General features: G+C 32.0%; 2 protein-coding genes across 2 annotated transcripts; one reads left to right on the top strand and one right to left on the bottom strand.

The window, feature by feature from the left end:
* Positions 1-9,442: 9,442 nt before the first annotated feature.
* On the top strand, positions 9,443-14,782 carry LOC119834319 (probable glutamate receptor). The gene is made up of 9 exons (XM_038358659.1): positions 9,443-9,693; positions 10,117-10,340; positions 10,627-10,838; positions 11,550-11,701; positions 11,908-11,938; positions 12,364-12,383; positions 12,486-12,605; positions 13,973-14,139; positions 14,676-14,782. Exons 1-9 carry the CDS (start codon positions 9,464-9,466, stop codon positions 14,762-14,764), a joined length of 1,245 nt encoding a protein of 414 aa, XP_038214587.1. The 5' UTR covers positions 9,443-9,463; the 3' UTR covers positions 14,765-14,782.
* Positions 14,783-14,871: 89 nt separating this feature from the next.
* Positions 14,872-19,914, bottom strand: LOC119834665 (acyl-CoA Delta(11) desaturase). The gene is made up of 7 exons (XM_038359092.1): positions 19,605-19,914; positions 18,474-18,644; positions 18,186-18,316; positions 16,513-16,718; positions 16,075-16,260; positions 15,674-15,780; positions 14,872-15,146 (listed from the first exon to the last, which is right to left on the bottom strand). The coding sequence occupies exons 2-7, from the start codon at positions 18,640-18,642 to the stop codon at positions 14,953-14,955; spliced, it is 993 nt and encodes a 330-aa protein (XP_038215020.1). The 5' UTR covers positions 18,643-18,644; positions 19,605-19,914; the 3' UTR covers positions 14,872-14,952.
* Between the last annotated feature and the right edge of the window lie 4,715 nt (positions 19,915-24,629).

Below are 24,629 nucleotides of genomic sequence, written 5' to 3'. Positions count from 1 at the left end.
TGTGGGGGTGTGGTACTTCCCCGGTGCGAGCTGGCCCAATTCGTGCCGAAGCGTGCTCGACTCCCACAATAAAAATAATTTTTAATACTTTTACCTCGAGTACATTTCCTTAGCTATGGCAAGAAGCGCTTGTCCAGCCCATAAAAAAACCAGTAGTCCTGTCCTACGAGGCTTCGACCAATTAGTCTTCTCCTCTGTCTCTCTAAAATAATTGAAAAAATTGTACACAAACAGGTGTAGGTACTGTGTTCTTGGAATAAAAAAATATATTGGCTCATATGCAGTCAGGATTTAGGAAATAACGAAGTGCAACAACAGCTCTAGTTTAGGTTAGCTTAGTGTTGTTGATAATATATTGACCTCACAAGACAAGGTCAAGCCACAATTTTAGTTCTACTAGGTTACTCTAGGGCTTTTGACACTATTAATGTTGAACTGTTACTTTCTAAACTACATAGTTTATTATCGTTTTAGTCCGCAAACAGTGCTTAGGTTCAAAATATACTTTAGCAAGCGGCTTCAGTCTGTAGTAGTCAATGGAGAGGATGGGAAAGTACGTCATTCGCAATGCAAACGTGTTACAAGAGGGGTTCCTCAGAGCTCCATTCTGGGACCGCTACTCATGTATATATATGATAAATTGTATGCATAACTGTAAAACCATCAAGCATATAAGCAAAATAATATCTAATTGCTTTTACCGACTAAAGACTATATCGTATTAGATATAACATAACACCATTACTAAGAGTAAGGCTGTGCGATACTTTAGTATTACCAAAATTTAATTACGGTTATGTCATATATGGAGAGCGCATGCTTTCGAGATCAAGAAAAGCAATCCAGCGTATTCAAAATCCATGCCTTCGCTATTGCTGGAATATACCTGCCAGGAGCCACATCACGCCTTATCTTAATGACGACAAGGTGCTGAATATGGAAAGCCTTCGCAAGGTATATTTTGCGGTTTTGCTTTTCTCTGTGATACGTTCCAAAGGGCCTATCTATCTGTATAATAAACTATCCAGGTTGTGTGGTCCGGAATCATAACACATGACTAGAAACACATTGATCAAATTATTAGTACCCAAATATCACACAACAGCCTTCAGAGGCAGCTTTCGTTACAGCGCAACTAAACGTTGAAACAAATTGCCTCCCCCTTGCGGAATATAAGAACTGTTTCCACATTTCGTCTAAGATATAGACAATTTGTTTTACAGCAACAAACTCAGCAGCTTTTTTTGCGTCTGTAACGAACTTATCTGTAACGATATATTATGTATATATGTAGTGTAAGTATGTTCATATAAATTATTATGTATTTGTAACTTTAGATTGATATCTTATATATATAATTTGATTTAATTTATTCTCTTATTAGATTATATTCATTTATTTCTTTATTTTTGTTATAAAATATATACTATTTTAAAAAAGTGCAGTAGCTGGCAATCCAAATGTCGGAAGGGTGTCACTGAAAATAACTATTGAAGTGTAGTTCCTCAAATATACGGAGTCCTTTTTTGGCGCATGCAACCACACGTAATTTATATTTATTTATTTATTATTCCTTCTCTTATTATAATTTTCTGTTTTTTTTTTATTTTTTGTTTTTATGTATGTTTTTATATATTATTTGTGTGTTTGTGTATGTTAAAATAAATTGTTTATTCTTTCTTTCTTTCTTCTTTTAAAAAATGGCCCGATACATTAAGGTCCTCCCTTAATGTCATGCTCCTGAATATACTGTACATTTAGATTTGTATTGTTAAAGATATCTTTATCTGTAACATACAATTATTAGAAATTTACGGGTGAGAAAAGTGTTTGATATTTTTTATGAATAAGTAGGTTTTTGTACGATGCACGTGTCTGCTTAGGGATTAGATAACAAGAAGAAGACGAATAATCACATATTCACACTGACCGTTTTAAACCTTTTGTCCCTCCATTATATTTTGGTATCGAATACGAGCACGTGAGGTAACCTTTTTCTCATATAGTTCTAACGGTTCTTCGGTAAGTTTGCGCATACGGCACGTGTAGATGTCAAGTTAAGGGCCCTTTAAAGTCGGGGCGAAAGTTTGAGGATTTGTGTAGGTATTGGATCAAAATATCACCAACACATTTGTTTGCGCTTCCTGCTGCAGTGGGTGGACGCATGTTCAAACTAGTGAGGAGTAAAATGTAATGAACTATGAAAATAATTGACATTTTTAATAAATTGAAAACAAAATCAATACACAAGTCAGTCATGCCTTTCACAAAGGAACCCGTTTAATTTCGTGGTCTTTTAGTTTCTTTGGCTTAGTCTAGACACACATTATGCATTTTAAGACTTATGCTATCGACTCCTCTAGATGGTTTTGCTATCCTTATCTCTTATATAAATAATATAATAAAATGAACTAATCTATGTCTAAATCCTGCTGAAATGTATTGAGTGAAAAAAATGACGCCATGCGGATAGTAAATTGCATGCAGTATATTATTATAAAAGCAAACAAAAGGAGGGAAAGTGAACTATACACTTCTATACAGAAATAACCTCGGTTATTAAGATGAAGTATTTCCAATTTATTAAAACAGTCGTAATCAAAAGTAAATATTTTATGATTTTCAATGGGCACGTATTTTAAAGTGCCTCATGAGCTCTCATAGGCTGTAGGCTTCATATTCGTCGGTAAATAAAATACATATATAATAATGAGAACATTAGCATTTATTGATATTTTTCGCCTCGTTTCCTTGAAACAGTGTTGATCAAACTCGTTGAAGCAACTTTCCTATCATAAACCCAGCCAAAAGATAACATATCGATTATTAAAGTACTAGTATTGAGAAAATATGATGAATCCGCGGCTTTATAATCCCATGGAAATGTGTGATGGAAGTTGTGCCAGCCTTCGCCCATTGCGACCAGAGATACGTATCAGTTTTCAGTTGGTTTGATTAACTTGCAATGATAATAAAAAAAAAGAATTACTATCTATCTCAACTGTTACTACATAATGCAAAAAGCCAGAAGTTTTGAAAAGAAGCGTGCAACAACACATCAGCTTAAGGATATTAAAATATCTGAAAAATAAATATCTAAATAAAAAAGAATAATTTGCATGATCTATTTATCTAATAATTGTTGGCCTAATAAATAAATAAAAATTAAGTCCTCTAATATAACTGGTTAATAGGTATGTAGTCTGTAAGAGTATTGTTTTATGGAGTACTAGCTTTTCCCATAGTCATCGGCTTCGCCCGCGTAGAATTCGCTTATATCGCTCGACATAGTAAGGAGTATTTTCGTCGCATTAAAAAGTATGGTTTGTTATTTCTCACGTTTAGCTCCATCTTCTAATATCGATGAGCTCCACCCATTACACCGAACCTTCCTATTTTGGTATGTGGTAGTCGAGCACGCTTCGTTACAAATTGGGCCAGCTCGCACCGGGGAAGCACCACATCCCCACAGAAGACCGGCGTGAAATAGCATTCTGCTGTGTTTCGTTCGGTGAGTGGGGAATCCGGAGGCTCATATCCTTTTCCTTACCCTTCCCAGTGCTTTCCTTTATTCCTATCGCCAATCCTTTCTTAATTCCTTCCTAAAAAGTCGGCAATCCATTTGTAGAGGCGTTAGGTCTGCAATCGACCTTATGCCTCTCCAAATGTTCATGGGCGGTGGTAGCGCTTACCATAAGGCGTCCCACCAGCTCCATTGCCGACTGTAACATAAAAAAAAAAAAATTGACCCAATATTACTGCTGTAAAAGATATTTTACTTTTAATGTTATGAAAATTCTCAACTCACCTTGCAGCTCTTTATTGAGGAGTTACCTTTGACTTCGCGGGCGAAGCTGCGGGTGGTAAGCTGGTGAAAGATAAATTTAAAACATAACATTTAAATGAACTTTCTTAAGAGTAGGTAAGGTTTGCCATTTACATCTGTACGGACTAAATAAGTGAACAGTAAACCGCACTATTCCAATTATGTGATATATCGTTATTAATATTGTATTTATTCATTAAATAGGTATTAAATAAATTATTCATGGAATAGGCGTTTCAAATCCCATTTTCCTTTCCCGCCTTCTTTCTAATCGGGGTCTCAAGCTCATCATAATGGCGGTCCCTTATTAAAGAATTTTAACTCATTTTCGTAATCACCACATTCCCAAAAAAGGTGATTTTTACGTAACATATCCTGTCTCGGTAGTTTTCGGTGCCATATTCTGAAATAAAATATATACATATAACCAGCTGCAAGCCCCGGATTCGCCCGGGTAGTCTTTTGTCGTAATTGAAATAATAAAAATTATCCCATCTTTTAAGTAGGATCAAACTGCTATGGTATGCAAATATGATTATAATTGGTTGAATAGTTTAGGAGTCCATCGCGGACAAACAACGTAACACGTAAATTAAATATTATATATAAATTCCAAAGTACCTATTTAGGGCAAAATAAGTACGGCTCAATAAATATAAGACATTCAACATCGTTTAAATGCAGATATGTACCTATCTCAGATGAACACATTCGATAGTGATAGATTGATTGCTGATAATTTATGCTGAATGTACCGATCATAAAAAATTCTGTTTCTTTAACTATTTTTTCAGTAGGTGTACCTATTAGTGTCAATAAGGTGTAGGAAATATTATTTAATTGAGTAAATTGGTAGTAATATTTAATAATGTTTTCTTTTTTCTTATCAGTATCACAAGTAGGCTGTGACACTAACTGACTAACGTGGTAGAGACGAATAGAGTTTTAAATAAATTGTAAAAAAATAATTCTTAAATTAAGCATACAATAAGTATAACAAGTGATAAATTTATTGATTAGATTTCAGCGTATTCAACCGAAATTAAAATACAATGAAACAGATTCGTTTGCTTAAGCATCGTCTGGATGAGCATCACTCAGTATTAATTACACTTAAGACTGAATTTGATAAGAGATTAGAGAGTACCTATCAGGGATTACCTTTTTCTTTCAATACTTATTCGTATGTATTTTGTTATTTCCAACATATGTGAACTGTACTACAGAATAATAAGTACAAACTTCGGTACCGGCATAAGTGTAGATACATATGTCTATCTGTAGGCATAATTAAAAGGACTATCTACTTACTTTTTCATAATCCTTGTCGAATATCAACTGAATTCACTTTTGTACTTTTTATTTTTATAGATAATAATAATAATAATTAATGCAATAATCGATCTCTTCATGTACACCTTTGAACACAGTTGTGTTAACATTATAAATTTGGTTCGGAGCACGTCTTTTCTGGCTACGTGCTTCTTTAATGTTGACTTTCCAAGCAGATTGTTCTTCGTCACGTATTCTCAGGTAAAATATTATTCATTTAAATTGGCAAATATTTGTCTTGATTTTGCAAATTAGTTTAAACGATTAACTAAGTTTGAATCTTATTACATTTGGTCTGTATATAATGCTACTGACTGTGTATACCATAGCAGTTTTCACTAATATTTAATTGTTCCTAAGTCCTGCCCTAAGACGTCCTGTGAAAACGTTACAAACATACAAAACTACAAAAGTTTCCTCTTTATAATATTAGTCTAGATAGATATATTTATTACAATCATGTTTGCTATATTTTTTAGTATACAGTAATTGTAGATATATAGGTGAATAAAGTCACCGCATTAATAAGTAAATATCCATGAACATGTCGATACCTACATTGATATCTACATATTCACTTCATTAAGAGTGAATTTTGATACCTACATTTGTTGATTGTTCGTTGATTGTGTTTATGGAAATATGCGGTAAGAAAATTAATGAACATCGGATTTGAATTGACAGCATTGTTATGAATAAATCAATTTGGGAATGATTTATTATCTTTGTTACATTCAGCGTATATATTGTAAATTATTGCGTGGCTTTGCTTTCATTTCGGTTTCTATTGAACAAGAAAATAGTTATCTACTGCTAACACACAAGAGCGTTTCAGAGAGGCGATATCAATTTACCTTGTTTATATTATAGAATTTAGAAGAATAATCGAAATTTCAACATTAAAAAACAATTACCTTTTTGAAAATTTTCATTATAGGCTCGAAAAAAAAAAAACATTGTTGGTTCCAACACATGGGCTTCGCATTGCCACAAATTCAGACTTATATGTATACAATATGCTTCGTTTGATACGGCTGATGATGGTATTAATTCTTGTGGTGATTTTGTTTAGCAGTACGGCCCAGTCGCACAAACGATGTCCACCAGAAGTCTTGAAATCTCTTCCATACATTGTAGATCATGCGGTATGGAGAAGTTGGAATCAGGCTCTTATCTTTACTCCTAAAATTGAACCGGGTAAGTTTGGCATTCCTACCGTAATATCTATGAAGTAGAATGTAGAGAATAAAAGCTTTCAGCTGTTTTGTTTACATTTTCTGTATTAATCATAAAATTAAGGTTATTATGTGATAATTAGGTGATCGCATTATTAGACATCTTTAATTTAATGTTACTCAAACTCACATAATATTTATAGTATTCGGGGGTGATTGATAATAGGTATACCTGCTAAATAATAAATTTTAAATTGTATTACTTTTGAAATATCACAAGAGTTTTAAATTCATCGAGTAGGTACGTACCGATAGGTAAGATTGCATTTGCATAATATTGCGGCATGCATAGGTAATTACTTTCAATAACTTTGATTAAGTTACATCATATAGCTCAAGATGTTTCAGGGTCAGACCATCAGTTATTAATTTTTCATTATTTGTAATAGGTATACCTAGACGTAGGGCAAAGTTCCGGCAAATTTCAATTTTCAAATGAATATCCAATTTTACATATCTATCGTATAAACCATAAAGACTTTTAAAGATCTATCTAACTTTCGATATGACGAAAAAACAGCCCGATTCCCAATAAGTTACAAATATTTAGAATAATTATTGATGAACAGATATCGTAGTAGTTCCCATAATTACATAAACTTTATCTTGTATCGTATGAAAAAAATGTATCCAAAATCGGAATTACTTACTACAATGTTATATTGTCTCTAAATTTGAAATTTGTAGGTGTGATTTCACTATAATAATTAATTCAACTACCATGAAACAAAATGGGTTTTTTTTTGTGTATTTAACACTTATTTGAATGAAGATTGAATTAATCCGCTGCATGAAAGTTTGAATGGGTTAAGTAACAGTAGCAGGTACCTTCACCAAACGGCATTTATCTTTGTAGTGGTGCACAATAGCCTATGACATTCAGTAAAAGTGGAGTTTTCTAAAGATGAAAGTATTTATGAAGTTGGTCTAGTACTTTTTTGTCCAAAACTTTCCCCTTTATAATATTAGTACAGATTCATTTGCATACACGCCACTAGTAATTCCTAATAAAGACTCATATTAATTCTGCGAAGGTTGTGAAACAGCGATATTGCATTTTGTGAAATGCATGGCCGTCAATGGAGTGGCTTCAGCTTTTAACGTCGGAAGTATACCGCGTGTAAAAATTAATATCGGTGTAATAATCTTATCACCTCAGATGGAACCGAATTCCACATCGGAATTAATTAAACTCATAAAGCAGGTTCGTAGATGAAATTAAATAGATTTATTTGGATGTTAAACATGGAGACGACAAAAATGTTTATGGCATGGGATAAGGTATTTTTTTTTTATGTCACAGTCGGCAATGAAGCTGGTGGGTCGCCTGATGGTAAGCGCTACCACCGCCCATGAACATTTGGAGAGGCGTAAGGTCCATTGCAGTCCTTACGCCTCTACAAATGGATTGCCGACTTATTGGGAAGGGATTAAGAAAGGATTGGCGATAGGAATAAAGGAAAGGACTGGGAAGGGAAGGAAAAGGATATGGGCCTCCGGCTCCCCCACTCACCGAACGAAACACAGCAGAATGCTATTTCACGCCGGTCTTCTGTGGGGGTGTGGTACTTCCCCGGTGCGAGCTGGCCCAATTCGTGCCGATGCGTGCTCGACTACCACATACAAAAGGTATACCTATAGTTTATTTTAGTGATATGCCTACTAGAAGTAAAATCCCAGATTCTACTTCAATCTCTTATGGATATTTATTATGAAAACGAATGAGTCAAAATATAAATAATTTTGCATATTTAAATACAGATATTATTGTTTACAGCTAAACGGTTGGAAATTGGATCAGGCATCAGCCGATTGGTTAATATCAGTGAGATCAGTAATAGACTTTAAACAAATAAATAACATTTTGAATGTGACCGATTTGCGTTTCGATCAAAATATTCTTGTAACATATTATTACAGCACAGCTCGGAGTAAAGCTATCAAGATGGATGTCTGTAAAGAGAATTTTGTTTATCATAAATTACCTCGTTCCAAAAATGTTAATGAACCTTTTAGGAAATATAATAATACATGTTTTAATGAACGCAATCAAACTTATAATTGCATATATAATGAGTTTGAGAAAAATTATTACCGAACTTCAAAAAGGTATTTTAATATTGCTAGAAATAAGATGTTAAAACGTAATGGTACTGTGCTAGGACTTTTGCGATCCGGGAATGTCGGCTTTGATTATACATCACCTTTCAAAGTGTTAAATGTAAGTGGAATTTCGTTGCCATGTTTTATAAAGTTGTGGAGAGGAGCTCGACAAACAAAGCAGCAAGGAATTCATGTGTTTCAATATTTCAAAGTAAGATTGAATTCAACATTATACGCTTCATACTTAGGTATGTAATTTATGTATTTAATTTTTATATAATATTTTTATTGCAAAGTCATTATATAATTTAAGTAATAATAATCAAATGTATCTAATATTAATGTTCATATGTATTCAGTATTAAAGTTTTAGAGTATCTATATACTCTATATAAATAACATAGCTATAATTTGAAAAAATTTTAGGTTTTTCATAAGTATTGATTAATTCCAATCATAGTATTATGTTATCTATGATGCCAATGAATGTATTTTAAACGAGCGAAGAAAATTTAATGTATTCATGTAATATTAAACATAATTTTTTAAGTCACTATAGAATATTGAAGAAAGAAATACAAGGTTTAAATTTACCTTGTAGGCCATTGGGATAAACAGCAATCAATGGCTTTAATGGAAATGCCATATCCAGTGGAAGCTCGTAATTTTGTCGGGGAAATGCTCATTGTTGGTCGGCGTAACTGTTCATTCGATGAAAACTCAGCACTGAATGAAGAAAATACCTCAGCTCCGGATCTGTTAAATGATTTGCTTTTCTTTTTATCAGTTAAGATGAACGGAACGTGAGTTTGACCAATTTTTTTAGTTAAGCTTATTAGATATAGATATATTTGTATCGTGTTTCATGTTTTGATCGTTATTCATATAATTTATTTCTATAGTTTATGGCTCATTTCACTATGCATAATATGTAAATTAGACAGACAAAAATTACCTAGTAGATAATATGCTATATCATAATCGCGTAATATGTTTGGTATTCATTTTTTATGTTTATGTAAACAGGGCATTGACTCGATATTACAGTAAATTGGGGTTCCGCACATATGAGGGGGTGTGGTCAGGCTTGCTTGGTGCGCTCTTAGACCGGTCTGTGGACATTGCTCTAGAGCCCGTTACTGACCAACCGTCGCGTCAGCAAGATATGGACTTTATTTTTCCGATTTCTGAAACAATGTACGTATTATCTTTATTGACAGAAAACATATTGTGATGTATATGTAGACGAGTATGCATAGGTGCAAAAAAATACATAAGCGATCTATCTTATAAAATTCGCGTGTCATAATTTTCGTAACCGAACTCCTCAGAAACGGCTGGACCGATTCTTATGAAATTCTGTGTGCATATTGGCTATGTCTGAGAATCAGCCAACATCTATTTTTCATACCCCTAAATGATAAGAGTAAGGCAGAACAGCGTTTACCGGGTCTGCTAGTATTTATATATGTATATAGGCATCTATATGATTTATTCGTGAATCCAATATTTCGTCATTTGTTTTACGAAGATCGTACCTATGTTATGTACGTATTTAATGAATCAATTTGTCTGTCTCTATGTAGCAAAGATATTGTCCTTATAATATCGAAATTTCAGGTACAATATCTACATACGAAATCAGGAAACCTCTTCTGTGCGAGATATATTCTTGGCGCCATTCAGTCCACGTCTTATTGTATGTGTTGTGGCAGTCGTCGTTATAGCTGCTTTGGCCATAGTACTTGTATGTAAATTGTCGAATAATAATTCGAAGAATAAATCACATAAAATGAGTTGCACGGAGGCTCTCATTTGGTCAACAGGAATTCTTTGTCAACAAGGTTTGTGAATACAAATTGGAATGGATATTTATTTTCATTATTCATGACAATAAGATCTTATTATACAAATGAATATCCAATATTCACTTATCTACAAAATTTCAAAAACAACGAAATCTTAAGTAAAACATGTTTCATTATTTAGTATGTCATTAGTTTGCATGACATAAGTTACGGTGAAATAAAGATATTTACACAAAAGCAGTTGCGTGATTGAATATCGCATTATGCGCACATCCTCGACAAATCTTAACATACTTTTTGTTGTAATTACCGATTTCTTTAGGAGGAACATGGACGCCGTCCCACCCAGCTGCGAGTATTTTGCTGATCGTGTGTCTCTTCTTCGCGGTAGTGACGTATAATGCATATGCGGCCTTTATAACGTCTGTGTTATCTGTCCGCGTCGCAAATGTCGGCACAGTCGCTGATGTGTTGCAGTCACCTAACATGAAAATCGGATATATACGAAACGGGGCCGATCAAACGTATCTAATGGTAATTCTATACCTTCATGTGTGTTCAGCTTTGTCAATTCTTATTATTCTGTCTGTCTGCCTGTCCGACTGTCTGTTATCTGGCCGTATCTCACGAACCGTAATAGTTAGATATTTGAAAACTTCAAAGATACGTATTCTCGGAATTCGTCATCATTTGTGTTGCCGCTATACTGTAAACTCTGTTGTTTCGTTTACAATAAATAATGATTTTGCCATGGTTTATTACAGTTTATAAACTAATTAAAGATAATGCATATTGAAAATATTATTTTGGTACAGTTCATAATTTTGACAGTTTGCTGAGGACATATTATAATGTAACGAAATATAATGCGTTAAATTGTAAATGGTATGGTATAATATCATACTTTTTGGTCAGTTTAAAATCTCGCGAGATGGATTATAATCCAACGGTCTAATAAAAGTAATAAATCATAATCTTAATCCATTGTTATAAGGTATGTTCCCAATGAACTCTTTACCAACTCAACCAATTTTGATGAAATTTATGTGGAATTTGGTCCAACTTAAAATATAGGACAGTTTTAATTTCGATTAATTATCCTAATATTTATAATCTTAACATTTTTATTTTTTTTTAAATTATTACTCAGCCACAGCAACGCGTGGCCGGGTATGCTAGTAATTTATAAAAATTTATACATGGAATTTTTGGAGGTTAATCTATACAAAAGCTATCTTATTCCAGTCTACGAAAGACGTACAATTGAATGCGTTTTACATACGTGGGTATTCGGAAGCAGAGAACCTAGTATCATCAGCTGAAGAGGGCCTGGCGCGCGCGGCGAGCCAGGACTACGCCTTCTTTGCTGAACAACGTTCAGCACGCTCCACTCTTGAGTAATTACAATAATATATTACTTTTCTTAATATTAGGTATAACCTATATAGGAGAATGATAAACAAAACTGGCTAAATGCGAGTCGGATGAAGGGATTCGTACCAATTTATGTATGAATAACGTTGTATATTGAAGTGGGTAGAATTGTTTTTTAGTATATTATGAAGTAGAAGCCGCAAAAGAGGTATGTCTGTTAAAATTTCAGTTGTCTAAGTATCCCAGTTCGTGAAATACAGGCTGGTGACTGATGGACGGAACGATAGACAGACAGATCTTGATTTTTTAGAGTTTCATTTAATAAACAAATTTGAAATTTGTTTCTGTGTTTTCATACATAACAGTGAAAAAATATGGATATTATCTTATTTGATGTAAAAATAATCTTGTTTTTGTAAGACTAGCAAAAAAAAAATTGAAATATGTGTTCCAACAATGGATTCAATGAGAGGAAAATGTCGTCATACTTATTCATATGTGTACTTTGTTTATCCTTATAAACAACAACAACACGCAATCTATTCTGAGTTTTACTGAAACATACGGAGAGAACCACACGGGTGGCACCCATCTTTCAATAAAAAAGTATTTATGGGGGTTTATCCAGACCCATTTTATGTACCCAAATAGTCCTTCTTCATTTTGAAGTCGGTTGTAAATATAGATAGATATAATAACAATAAGGTACACGGATATGTAAATACGTGTAATACTATAGTATTGTGTTATCTGTGCGTGTGGGTATGATTTTGTATGTTGATAAGGCGATCAACATATTTATTGCAGGTCACTCAGTCAAGCCCGCGGTCGATGCGCTTTACGTGAACTGCCGGTACACTCTACAAGATCTCAGCTGTCCTTTCCGTTGCCAAGGAGATCGCCCTATGCTAAACCTATACTTGTCAGGTTATGTGTTGTTATGCCTTACTTTAATCACGAACATTCGTTGCTTTAGTGTTTTACGTAAAAAGTGAATATTTAATCAGTTTCTTAAGTAAATAATCAATATATATGCTTTCCTTTTTAAAGCATAAATATGTGTACAATGGCTTACTAAAACTGCAAAGCGGCGCGAAGCTTTGGAGAAAATTGTAATATTTTATCTTAGACCGGCATACGTCAGTATTACTTTGAACTTGCATTGGTTTCAATGTCAAAGCTTTATATTTTATTAAGTGGTAAACTACAAATTCAATATTTTCTATTTCAATATCAATCTTTGAAACTAGTACAAGTGAGGACACTAAGTAGGTGTACCTATTCATGTTTAATGACACTATTCATCGAGAATTTATAGTGGTTTCGATCTCATGAACTTGTGCAGTGCAGTAACGCGTGGGAACACGTGTGAGAGAGTTTCATTCACTCATAATTACGTATTTAAAACGGTTTGAATAGAGAAAATTGTTGGTTACACTTGCCTAGAGATAGTTACCGAAAAAGATTATTATGATAGTACAGCTTTATATGTTAGTATGAACGGTATCTATGTGATGTAGGGAATTGAGTCACAAAATACATGTTATTTCCCTAAGGGTCCTCGAAACAAAATAAATATAATTCGTTTTGATTTGATAAAGGCATAATACGCAATTGGAAGATTAAATTCATTTTTTTGTATGTGGGAGTCGAGCTCGCTTCGGTATGAATTGAAATAGTACCGATAGTAATAGTAAATAGTAATAATATTGAAACCGGCATGAAATAGTAATTGCGAATATTTTGCGAATATTTAGGGGCGGTGGTGATCACTTACCATCTGAGAACCACTAGCTCAATTGCCCGCTAATGACATAAAAAAACCTATTGTGTTACATAATATAATTACCTAGCAGCAATATTAGTTGTTACTTGCGGACCCGTCAAACGCTGTTCTGCCTTATTGTTATCATTTAGGGTTATAAAAAATAGATATTGGCTGATTCTCAGACCTACCCGATATGCACACAAAATATCATTTGAATCGGTCCACCCGTTTCGGATGAGTAAGGTAACTAACATGAGACGCACGAGACGCACATGCACGAGAATTTTATATATAAGAGGATAACGAAAAGAAAATTCCATGATCGTCTATTGCATTTATCATTGACGATTGTAATTTTTTGTATACGTGTATTAACTATTAAGTGTAAATATTTATTAAATTTTACTTGTTAATTCAGTTTAAACTCTAGGCCTAATATTGTATATATTTAGTATTTATTTTTATACCTTTTTCTGATTTATTAATAGGGAAAATATAATTTAAAATTCAGTATTTTCTTGTTTAGCCTGCTTCAATTGCGTAGCAGTGGAACTCTCTCGAAGCTGGCTGCTACGCTAGTGCCTGCCATGCCCCAATGTGCTCCTCCATCTGGATTCGCCTCCGCGAGAGCAGCTGATGTCCGGACGGCCTTTCTTGTCATCGTAACTGGCTTAATTGCTGCTTTTTTCGTCGGTATGTTGGAAGTTAATATACATCGTTCATAAATAGTTAAAATTTTACATGAATAAAATAGTTTTGTGTTTGAGTTTGAGCATGGTGATATAGAATACAGGATAAGCCTAGTGCATCTAGGCATCACGTCCTCTATGATGTATGAAAAGAGTCGCATCTAAAGAGGTATACCATTTTTGCATTTTGTTAATAAAAAATCAAATGAACTCAGTTACTTAAAAAAAATAAACTGACTTATAGGAATGAAAAGTATTAAAAATAGGTTAAGTTAGATATTGAAGAGATTAGAGCATATCAAATTGTTACTTGCCGTTTATTACGTTTCGTTTTCATCAGTTGACGACAATGTCACCGCGAAACAGCTAGCTGAGTTTTTGATAATTTCTCAGTCGTGAAATAACAGTTTTAAAGTAAGAAGAAATGTTAAAAATATTAGAAGTTGCCTGCTCTAACATTAAACATATAAAATGTGTAACGTTGAAAAAAGAGGTTTCTAATAAAGACATTATTGTATGGAGGATTCTGAATTGTTACAGGTATTGGGGAATATTGTTGGAAGAATCGGAAACAAAATAGGATAGAATTAGAGAAATGCTATTGCCGTTTATGGAAATTACTTTGGTAGGTGTTATATTCCTTAAATGTTATTTATTTATCAATGAATGTAATGTTAAAGAGTGCTTTAGATTGTTGAAGTCGAAAACAAGTTTAAAATAAAAAAAAACGTAAGTAGACATCAAGTCTTTGTACTAGACATAATATTTAAATAAAATTTCTAAATAACATAATATTTAAATTATACTATCGATTGAGTTATTTCTTTAGAAAGTGATCTTCGGAGAGCTCTTGCGCTTTGATAGCTTCTTCAATACATTCAGGGATGGGCCTTTGTGTTTTGACAGCATTTGCCATGGCTACTTGGAGTGTGTGAGGTTCTAGAGTTATTAAATTTGTAGCGAGTCCCACAGCAGCGTAAATTCTTATAAACGCCGTAGAACAGCCTGTTCCTGAAAATGTTATTGTGACAGTATTTACTACGATTAATTTGATCAATAAAGGAATATAAATCTAATTTTATTTTATTGTTGACAGTATTTGTTTCGAATATCACAAGTAGGTATGTTTTAGACCACCGGTTTTTTGGGCCACTTACAATTTGTTAATATAAAATTCGTGTGTCGTAATTTATGGATTATTACAAACCTTTTTTTTAATCAGTTACTAAAAAAAACGTGCAGCCGTAATAATATAGCGTCAATTGGTTTGATAATATGTGAAAATGGTTACTCTTCATTAAAGAAAACAATTTGTCACGAAATATTGTGACTTAACATAATTGAAATGGAATTATTTATAGACTATTTTCGAACCCAAATTTGTTGGTAATTGTTACAACTACGTACAATATAATATTACACTATGAGTTATTTCGTCACCAATTTGCTAAGATATTAGACATTCAGGTGGCACCATTGCGAAAAAACGCAGTCATTATTCTTTATATATTATAGTGTTGAAATTAAAGAATTCTTACCATAGGTTCCAAACTCGCCAGACTTATAGTCTCTTGGGTATATGTAGTGGTAATGGGGCCAGAATGTTTTATTGATTATGAATACGCTATTGCTATCCGGTGGGAATCTGTAAAAATAGTTCAAATGTAAATAACATAGAAGTATTGAAGTCAATACAAAGAACTTTGAAAATTCTGCTTCAAGATATTAATATTTATCCCGAGATACTATTAGCTAATACTTACTATAAATGTCAAAGTAACTATGTATGTATCACGCCTAAACCACTGAACTCATTTGAATTAAACTTTTATTTCGGAAATGTCACGTAAACAATACCAGTAAAACCACAGTCTATCTTTTGCTTTAACTACGCGGGCAAAAATCTTACAAGAAATAAGATAAATACATTTCCACTTACTTCTCTCCCTCTTTAAGTCCCCAAAGAGCTACTCCGCTTTCAACTAACCATGAAGCGTGTAACACGATACAGTATCTTAGAAATCCAATAACGAATATTGAACTCAAAATACTGTCATCCCAATATTCAAGAGGTGCATTTAAAGGTAGCAAAATGAATATTATCGCGTATAATACCCAATAAAACCTGAAAATTGAACAAATTAAGTAACAAGTAATCACCACTCACACGTAAGTGCTTTTAGGAAGAAAATTTAATAATTAAAAAATAACTTATTTTCAAAGGTAAGACGATATTAAAATAAGACTCATTGTCTTTATTTATAGGGCTGACATTAAAAAAAAGCCATATTGTTTATTATATTTTGCTATGACATAATCGGCTTCCAATTAGCGCAAACAAAATGCTTATGCAATACATAATTATAAAAGACAATACCTTTTTTGGAACATAACTACGGAATCCTTCTCGATGTCGGACATGTCTATGGAATTTTTCAGCGCAACCTGGTATTCGCTGAGTTTTCGTAGTCTGGTGAAGAAATGCGCATATAAGAATCCGTGACTATGGTCGAATGGGTCACCGTCCGTTTTAAAGTGCGCATGATGTAATCTATGTTGCTGTACCCAATCATATATAGAACCCTGTTGAAGATAGTTTCCGTTATCAATTCTTACATTTATATTCGTGTTTTTATTATCTCTAAAACACCTGTGAGGTAATTACAATACATTTGTTGAGGGCGAAATTTATTGATCTTAGGCGAACTTATTACAGAAGATTATAAAATTATAGTATCCTGAGTATTAAAACTTTGATTGACAAATAATCATAAGGTACTGCAAAATTTAACATTTCCAGAGGACTTGGAAAAGTATATAAAATACGTAAATCAGAATTCAATGAAAAATGCTATATGGATTGCGTAAGTACGCGGTGTACATTTCTAAAGAATGGTTTTCTATAGGAGAATATAATCTAAATAAAATAGCCATTGAGGACATTAGTTATTTTTTTTATTTGTAAGACGAGGCTAGTTCATTTTATTTTCAAGTTAATGAGTATTATATTATAACCTCGAACTATATATAACTATATAACGCAGTAAATTTTAAAATATGTGTAGGTATATTTTATTTAAAAATATTGTATAGAAGAGGTGTAATTAATAATAAAATATCAGATTTTCAAGCTCTCAGCGATTTTTTGTAACATTAATTCGATTATTTTGCAAGAAATAAAGTACTTATCCCAATTATATAAGATCATACATCTTTTCACCTCTTTGTCAAGTTTTATATTAAGTTCTCTCAAAAAGAAACCAAATGAAATGTAGATATTACTAGTAGTAGCTCATCTATGGTATGGTATTTTAATATCGGTATTTTAGTACTTAGTACTATACTATATATACAATAATACCACATTATTAGTACTAAGTCCAAATATGAATAATGTACTGTGTGCATTTTTTGTTTCCACCAATTTAGGATTACATCTAGGTATCTTTTACATTGTATTTATAGAAAGTCGTGTTATTTACTCCATTTATAGCTAAAGAAGGGCGAAACGGAATTAAACAATTTTTAATTTATTGGATTTGTCCTATATATAAAAAGTACCTATAAAATGTTTTGAAAATCTTAAAAAACCCACGTGGTGTCGGGGCGAGAAGTAAGTTATTTATGGTTTTGTAATAAATTTAATTCTTCATACGAGTATGACAATTATTCATTTTTATATAAATTAAACTCGTATAAATCATTTCTACTACGTGTTAGTACAAAGTTATTTTAATTTATGTATATAGACTTTAGGATCATAGTTCAACGATATTGGTAAAATGCAAATACGCGATTTCACGGTTGAAAGTCCTTTCGAGTAAACGTGGATTACTTCATTGTCACCAAGAGCGGAAGGTTGACTAAGGAACTTGAGGAACTAGCCTTTAAAAATACTTATTTAGAGGTCAACCCCTTATTATTTGACATTAACATTCACTGTTTTCCTCAATTTCGGGCGATATTTTAAACGACTTTAATAATTTTATCGTATCAAAGGTTGTTGACTTATCAAAAATTGGTATCAATGTGAGATATGATATTTCTTACCTGTCCAACCAAAGTTTGGAATATCATTAGAACTATTCTTAATTCTGTGCTTGCTGTGTATGTAGCATGTGCCCAAAGCCTATGTGCTCCTGTTGTCACTCCTAGTACCGCAATTGATATCAGTGTGACGACTAAAACAATTCAATTTATTACTAAAAGGATAATCATATATATACATTTTCAAATTTATTAATTCTTTTTAGATCGAATAATGTTCAAGTTTTTGTAATATTGATGGAAAATGGAATAAAACGGTTAAGATAGTTAATATAAAAAAAAAACACTTACACAGTATAATTGTTAGTAATTTGGCTTCTGTGAACAAGATCCATGTTGCATACAAGGAAAGGAGATGAATGTGAATAAAGAAAAGCACTGCGGGCCAGTCCGCCTCCCTGGACTTGCTGAGCTTCGTCACATCGCGATTTTGCCGTGTTTCCGTCATTGTTTGCGTCATAACTTAAAAGAATATAATATAATTTATAATAATCCATCACACACGATGCATTTTCGTGGATATCTTTAATTCCTTCATTGTCGGATAAACACAGTATTCAATACATTTCATAATTGTTATGAATTTTAATAGATAATACATGAAACTTTTTTTTTCTTCAGCAGTTGAATTATGTTATTAATATTAAACATAATATTTCATTTATCCCAAACCTGAAACCATTTAGGTTTGGGTTAAATAAAATATTTTATCACTTAATTTTTAACTTTGTACGTTTATTTACATAAGAAACTAGCAAACCTGGCGAACTCCGTTTCGCCAATTTTCTTTGCTATAAACCTCACGGAGCCCGAGACCTTTCCAACGAATGCAAAACCGTGGAAATAGCTTCGTGCGTTCTGAAGTTATAGCGTCAGGAAGGAAAACCCGACTTATTTTTATATAGTAGATTAGCATATAGATTTATAAAGTTAGAGATAATCTGATGCTGACATAGGAAACCTTTGTAGTTTTTGAAAACAAGCTTAAAATGTAATAAAAGCGGAGCTAGCAAAGTGAATGCTTTTTATTAAAATAAAAAACTTAAATAAAGTTCCATTAAGACACTACGAAACAATTAATTAAATTAGATTGACAAAAGATTAAATTAGATAAAGAGTTCTCACAATTTCATTTAGTGGAGGCTAAATTAGACGTTACCTATGTATTTGATTGGTAATATTTGACCATTTTTAATTAACTAAAATTGTAAGAAAAAAAAAGTATCTGAATTTCTGTTACTTATATATAGAAATAGTTGAATATTTATTTATTAGCTCTGTATAGTAGATATATTAGGAATATATTAAATTAATTTCAGCTGCTTGCATTAGAATCTTTGAAATTGTTTACAAAAATTTTGTAAAATTCAAATTTTCCTCAAAATAATACAGCAATAGCTAATCATAACAGTAAATATGTACCTTTAACTCAATACACTAAATTCCGGTTAAGGTTACAGTTAAATGCAAATTGTGTACGACAATTAATTGGCTGTTGGTTAAACATCGATAGAACTGAAAATTAACTTCTTAACAAATTATACAATGACTTGATGATTCATTTATTAATTATGTTGAAACGAAATCCACTGGAGTTGGCACAATTTAATTCACACTCATTGTTTATATTATGTATAGTTAAATAATGTTCACTGATCACAATGTGCACTGAGCGTGTATGCAGTCACCGGGGTTGGGTGCAACTGAATAGCAATGATATTGCATTTTTATTCTCAGTAAAGTAAGGTAACAATGTCGGACAAAAAGCATAATAGCTGTCTTCAGCTGTCTTTAACTCTACACTATAATGAAATGCAGTCGTCACAGAAACGAGGATTGATTTTTAATTTTTATGGTTGTTGGATGTCGGGCTAAAACCGTGACTACCACATAGTTTGTACACTTTAATATTTATCTTGAAAGTTACATTATGATTTATGATGGTTTCTTTGGGTGAGTGAGAATTATGTAAGTAAGGAATATAAGTAAATTTTTGTCGTTATTCTATATTAAGTTCTTCATCGAAGTTGTAATTTTTTTTCTGACTTGAGCTATAGTAACGAGATATTTGTGAAAATTTTATAAACTAAAAATGAATAAAGATTATTTGTAAATAAAAATAAAAAATGTGGGTCTTTAATTTTCTTCTTATAAATGGATTGATAAAATAAATATTAATAGCATATATGTAAATAGTTTATGTATATAGCTTTCTCCTCTTGATTAGAAATATCAAAATATATCATAGGTTTGTGCAAATATGATATTATCACTTTACTGACGCATCTAACTAGATTACACACAAAATATTATCATACACACATTAACAATATTTTCTAAAAACTTGTCATTAAAGCGTATATTAAAAGAGCATAAATATAATTGTTAATAACTTTTTGAATGAGCTGAAAGTGAACAATTGAACGTAATAATATTTTCTTGTCTTTGATTTTACGCGAGTATTATACATTTAGAAATTAAAAACGGGGAGACGTGACCACGCTCGCTGTAAAGTGTTCGAAACGTCGGGTTAATAATATAATGAATAAATCGCGTTTAAAATCCGTTAAAAAGTTTTTAATTTCTAATTGAACGTAATTCTAATTTCCGATTCTAAACTTTTCTGATCAAATACATAACAAATGTTCATTTTGAATTTGTTTTTATGAAACATAATGACAAATTAACCTCATGTTACACACAACATGAGTTGCAATCTCTACGAATCTAGGGATTTAATTGTGTTCGATTCTTTTAAGTTTCACTTTAGATATTTCTAGATTACGCAGCGTTGACCCGAATGAAGGTCTTGCAAATTATTAAATAAGCGAAATTTATATCCATTATACACTTATTGTGCATACACATATGTAATCGGATATTTTCATTACAACTTTTACGATAACTAAACAAGATGAATTTCAAAGGTATACATTAAAAGTACAGTTTGTATATACTTCAGCACAAACGATTTTCAAATCTTGTGTAATATACAATATATATATGAATACTTGGGCTCTAAATGTAGTGTTTCAAATAGTTGAGATAGAATTGATTCAGATGTGGTTTTCATCAATACACTTGAATCAAAACACTTACCATTATACCAACGGTTTTGTATAAATGGCTGTGAACCCTAATTCTGAGCCTCAACCTTTTTAATGAATATCTTAAACGATTCCAAATAAAATACCAGTGGACGGGTGCGACCAAAGGTTTGACTGGGGTCAATGTGAAGTATTGTATGTTAATGTTTAGTTGAATATTTTACCGTACATACTTAAAAACTACATACACATAATTAAAAAAAACGTTACATTTACAGAAGGGCCAAAAGAAAAATAAACAAACATGAAATGAAGTTAGCGTGTAGTGCATATCCCATCCTACTAATAACATAAATGCGAAATTTTGTAAGGATGTGTGTGTGTTTGTTACTTTTTCACGCAAAAACTACTGAACCGATTGCAATGAAATTTGGTACGTAGACAGCTGGACAACGGAAATAACATATAGGCCACTTTTTATCCCGATATTCCTACGAAATACGGACTCACGCAGGTGAAACCGCGGGGCGCAGCTAGTCGTTTTTATAAATTGTAAAATGTTATCTTATTATTGTAGAGTGAATTATAACACTCAAGTATCAACAGAGGAAATTAAATCAACAGCCAACGATAATTAAACTGAGATAATCATTTTAGTTGCTGCTAAATAAAATCGTAAATTTATCATAATTTTATTGATTCACAAGCTTCGCATTGGTGAAAGGAAAAAGTATTCCTTGTTAAGTCTAACATTGAACAACATAACATAATTAGATATCCATTACCAAAAATAATTGAGATCTAGTTATATATTCTGATTTATGCTATGTTTCTTACCGAAAAACAACTTAAACTACTGAAAACTGTAAAGTACGATACGTATATATTTATTTTATTATTTAACACGAAATAAATAAAAAAAATCTTATATTAATCGCATTTAAATGTCTTCCATGTTAATATTATAAAAATTATAAAGCTTTAAAAATGATGTGGTTATATTTAGGTTGTATAAAGTTATTTAATTAATATGTATTGTGATGCGTTAGAATAAATTACATCATATTACTACTAAATTGCTAAAACTATATTATAATTATTCTATAACTTGACGTTGGCCGCGGTCGCTTATCAATTGAATTTCTCTTTTATTATCATTAACGATTGAGTTTTTTAAATAATTCATAATAATATAGTAATGCCGAGAGATTATATGACATAGATATAGATTTGGAGGTCAATGAGTGACTTGGGCTATTTCTCATCTCTGTGAAAATCTCGAATCTCGTTCCCATGATAATTTTCTTTGACTACGCAGACGAAGCCGCGGGCGGAAAGCTTGTTTAAAATAACTCATTTATAAGAACTTGAGAAGTCAAATATCCTTGTGTGTGTGGTACACATGAGTAGATTAATTATTGTCTGTATCTCTTATATCTCTGTAGTCCCTTTTATCTTTAGCAGTAAGTACACAGTACATACGTGAGCCTTAGTTTTTTGAGCTTTAGCCTACCAACTCTAGTACGACGGTTGAGATTTTAAATTGTAAATTTAATGTAATTATTACGAAAAATACCTAATTTGGGAACTTAAATTATTCGTTTTTAAATTATAACAATAATTATGTGATTAGGTGAATAGTAATCTCATACGTCTATTAGCCAAATCAATAAGATACCTAGTTATTAATTAGTATTTAAAATAATCGAAATAATATCTTTGTTAAAGTAATTATATCTCTAAGCTTCGAATTGCGAAACACACCATCTGTCAAAATCGGCAACAAATATAACTACAAAAGAGCATCAAAACTGTTTGGGAGCTTTCTTCAATCTTACTTCTATAACCTATCAATGCTTAAAATATGGATTATGAATCTTCATGAAAATATAACCCGATTGTTTGCTGCACTTGATTTTCCAGTGTACATACTTGTATGAATATTTTTAAGCTAGGTATCTACCCACATATTAAACAGCAAAATAACATAACATGTCATTTTCTAGTTATAATAGAGACAGACATTTCTATTCTTATTGACATTTCTAATTATGGTTAAATAAAGGTACATACCGACGTGTAGAACGGTGTGACCACCTCCTGCTAATAAAGCAATTCGATGACTGGACGAATTTATCCAACTATTGTTATAATTTTACATATTCATGCTTTTGTTGAGGTTACTTTGATATAAACTAATTTACTATACACGTATTAAAACCTGACGTATTTTGTTAAAAGACTATTAACCGTCTTAAACAAGATAACGCGTTCCTTATAAAATTATGTATTCATTCCCATAAACTTTGCTACACGTACATATAGGTAGCTACTATTATATAAAATTATTACGTATTAGTACTAGAACAATATTATATTATCTGTGTATCAGTAATAAAATGTTAATTGCATAGGTACAGAAACGCAGTTTTATCATTATATGCACCAAAGCATTTAGGGACATAATTTTTATGTACTAAAATGGCGTATTGCTTTAATTTTGTCGATTGTTATTGACAGTTGATTGCTCTATATAATACTCATTGGTTTCTAATTATTTTCCGTTAGTTCGTAACTTAATGGAATAATTCATTTCGTCATAGGTAAACGTATAATTTTGATTTGATTGTTTTATATAATTCGAACAACATATCCTTATAGCTTTATATGTGAAGCGAATATTCAAGATTAAATAAAATAATGAACTTTCATTGAGATTGTAATAAATTTTAAATTACATTAATATTTATTATTATTGGTTTGATTGTATTTGTTAAGATATTTACACCTTTCAAAAGTAGGAAAAAAAATACAGTCATGTCGAAGTGGGCACCGACTTCAACTTGACGATTTAGTATTTTGTTAAGAAAATTTCATCCGTTTTTAGTGCTATATATATGTTACCGGCCAAACCCGATTTCAGGATAAACTAGTTTTACCTAGGCTAAACTAGTTCGTCCTGTCGCATGTAGGAAAAATTAGTTTAGCCTAGGCAAAACTAGTTTATCCTGAAGTCGGGTTTGGCTGATAACATATATATGTAAATGAAATATAATTTAAAGAAGAAAAAGTCAATGGTGAGGTTGGAATATATGGCTTTTGCAACACCGATATCTGCAGCAGCAGCTCCTGACTTCTTGTCCAGTTAATCCTGGATGCAAACAAACAAAACACAGAAATAATAAGACTTTAACAAAATATGTTACTGCCAAGGCATTGCTCTCATACTAGGCATGGTGTCCACGTCGACTCTTTAACTTTGGGTGGGACTTCAACATGGCGAAAATTATCAAATTCACGGACATCACATTGCTGATTATTGCTGACGGGGATTGGAGAAAAAAAGGGTTAATAAATCTTCGTTTAAAATTGGAGTGTAGATCGTATACATTCCATAAGT

The sequence above is a fragment of the Zerene cesonia genome, chromosome 19 (assembly GCF_012273895.1).
Source record: "Zerene cesonia ecotype Mississippi chromosome 19, Zerene_cesonia_1.1, whole genome shotgun sequence".
NCBI classification, from domain to species: Eukaryota; Metazoa; Arthropoda; class Insecta; order Lepidoptera; family Pieridae; genus Zerene; species Zerene cesonia.
This window is presented reverse-complemented; position numbering and strand designations above follow the sequence as displayed.